At 32.5% G+C, this 1242-nt stretch overlaps 1 protein-coding gene across 1 annotated transcript; it reads left to right on the top strand.

The window, feature by feature from the left end:
* The first annotated feature begins 6 nt into the window (after positions 1–6).
* On the top strand, positions 7–1238 carry LOC109593330 (cell wall protein DAN4-like). The gene is made up of 4 exons (XM_020008454.1): positions 7–24; positions 71–793; positions 846–1115; positions 1162–1238. Exons 2-3 carry the CDS (start codon positions 388–390, stop codon positions 935–937), a joined length of 498 nt encoding a protein of 165 aa, XP_019864013.1. The 5' UTR covers positions 7–24; positions 71–387; the 3' UTR covers positions 938–1115; positions 1162–1238.
* Positions 1239–1242: the final 4 nt, after the last annotated feature.

The raw sequence follows: 1242 nt of genomic DNA, 5'->3' as shown, positions 1-1242 counted from the left end.
TTCAAAGCAAGACTATAACAATCAGTAAGTAATACACAATTAATACATTATGATATTTACTTATTTTAAGGTACTCATGATCTTCAGGAATTCACATTGATTAATATCACATCAAATTCTGTTTGTCTTCAGTTTCAATATGTCAGGGGCAGTACACCTTATATTGATGTAATTCTGCTTGCTAATGATGTAGACTATATTATTGATGGTTTCGATATATCTCCTAATGATCAGTTGAACTTTATTCAGTGTATTACTAACATACCAGCTGGTAATAACTTAACACTGTATGCATGTGAATGTGCAACCATATCTACTTGTCAATCTAATTCTCCTGCTGTAATAACTGGTATTAATATTACTAGTAGCTCTACATCTTCAGTTCTAATGTCATTAGTTCATTCATCATCAGTATCACTCACATCAACAGTATTGACTACTCCTTCAATGATGTCTGTACCAATATCTACTTCACCAGTAGTAACTACTTCGTCAGTTCCAACTACTTTCACTTTAACAGTTACTACTAATTCAACAATTTCAATTACTTCATCAATGACATCTTCACCAAAAAGAACGCCTACTTCTTCTGTACCAACTTTGTCAATTACATCTGAATTTGAAACGTTTCCTTCATCAGTGCTGACTACTTCAACTACTTCAACAGTATCAACTACTTCAACAGTACAACAAGTTAGAAGTAGCATAATCATAGATGATAGCACAGATACTCCTACCATCAGTAGTTCTACTTCTATCCGTACCACTAGATTAACTAGTACATTAGTGACAGGTACAGTGTATGTTCATTTGTGTAGTTATAATGTACTTTATTGTATACATAGGTACTTCAACTGTTTCATCCTCATCTGTTATAGCACATTCATCCATTGCTTTTTCATCCTTATCTTCGTTATCCCCAACTTCTTTATCTTAATCTCTATCTTCTTCATCCATAACTTCTTCATTTTTAATTTTGTCATCAGTAACTTCTATAGCTTCTTCTTCATCCCCACCATCTTCTTCATTGACAGCTCCTTCATTCATATCTTCTTCTTCATCAATTATTGGACTCGCTTCTGGGATATCAATTGCACTACTAATTATAATAATTGGTATGTACATTATAATCAAATGTTGTCATTAATATGTACATTGTAGTTGTTATAGTAATTGTAGTGGTAGCAGTAACAGTTCAATTTAAAAAGAGAAGAGGAAGAATGGAAGTGACTACTAGTAACA

The sequence above is a fragment of the Amphimedon queenslandica genome, unplaced genomic scaffold (genome assembly GCF_000090795.2).
Source record: "Amphimedon queenslandica unplaced genomic scaffold, v1.1 AMPQUscaffold_2002_Cont25993, whole genome shotgun sequence".
NCBI lineage: Eukaryota > Metazoa > Porifera > Demospongiae > Haplosclerida > Niphatidae > Amphimedon > Amphimedon queenslandica.
This window is presented reverse-complemented; position numbering and strand designations above follow the sequence as displayed.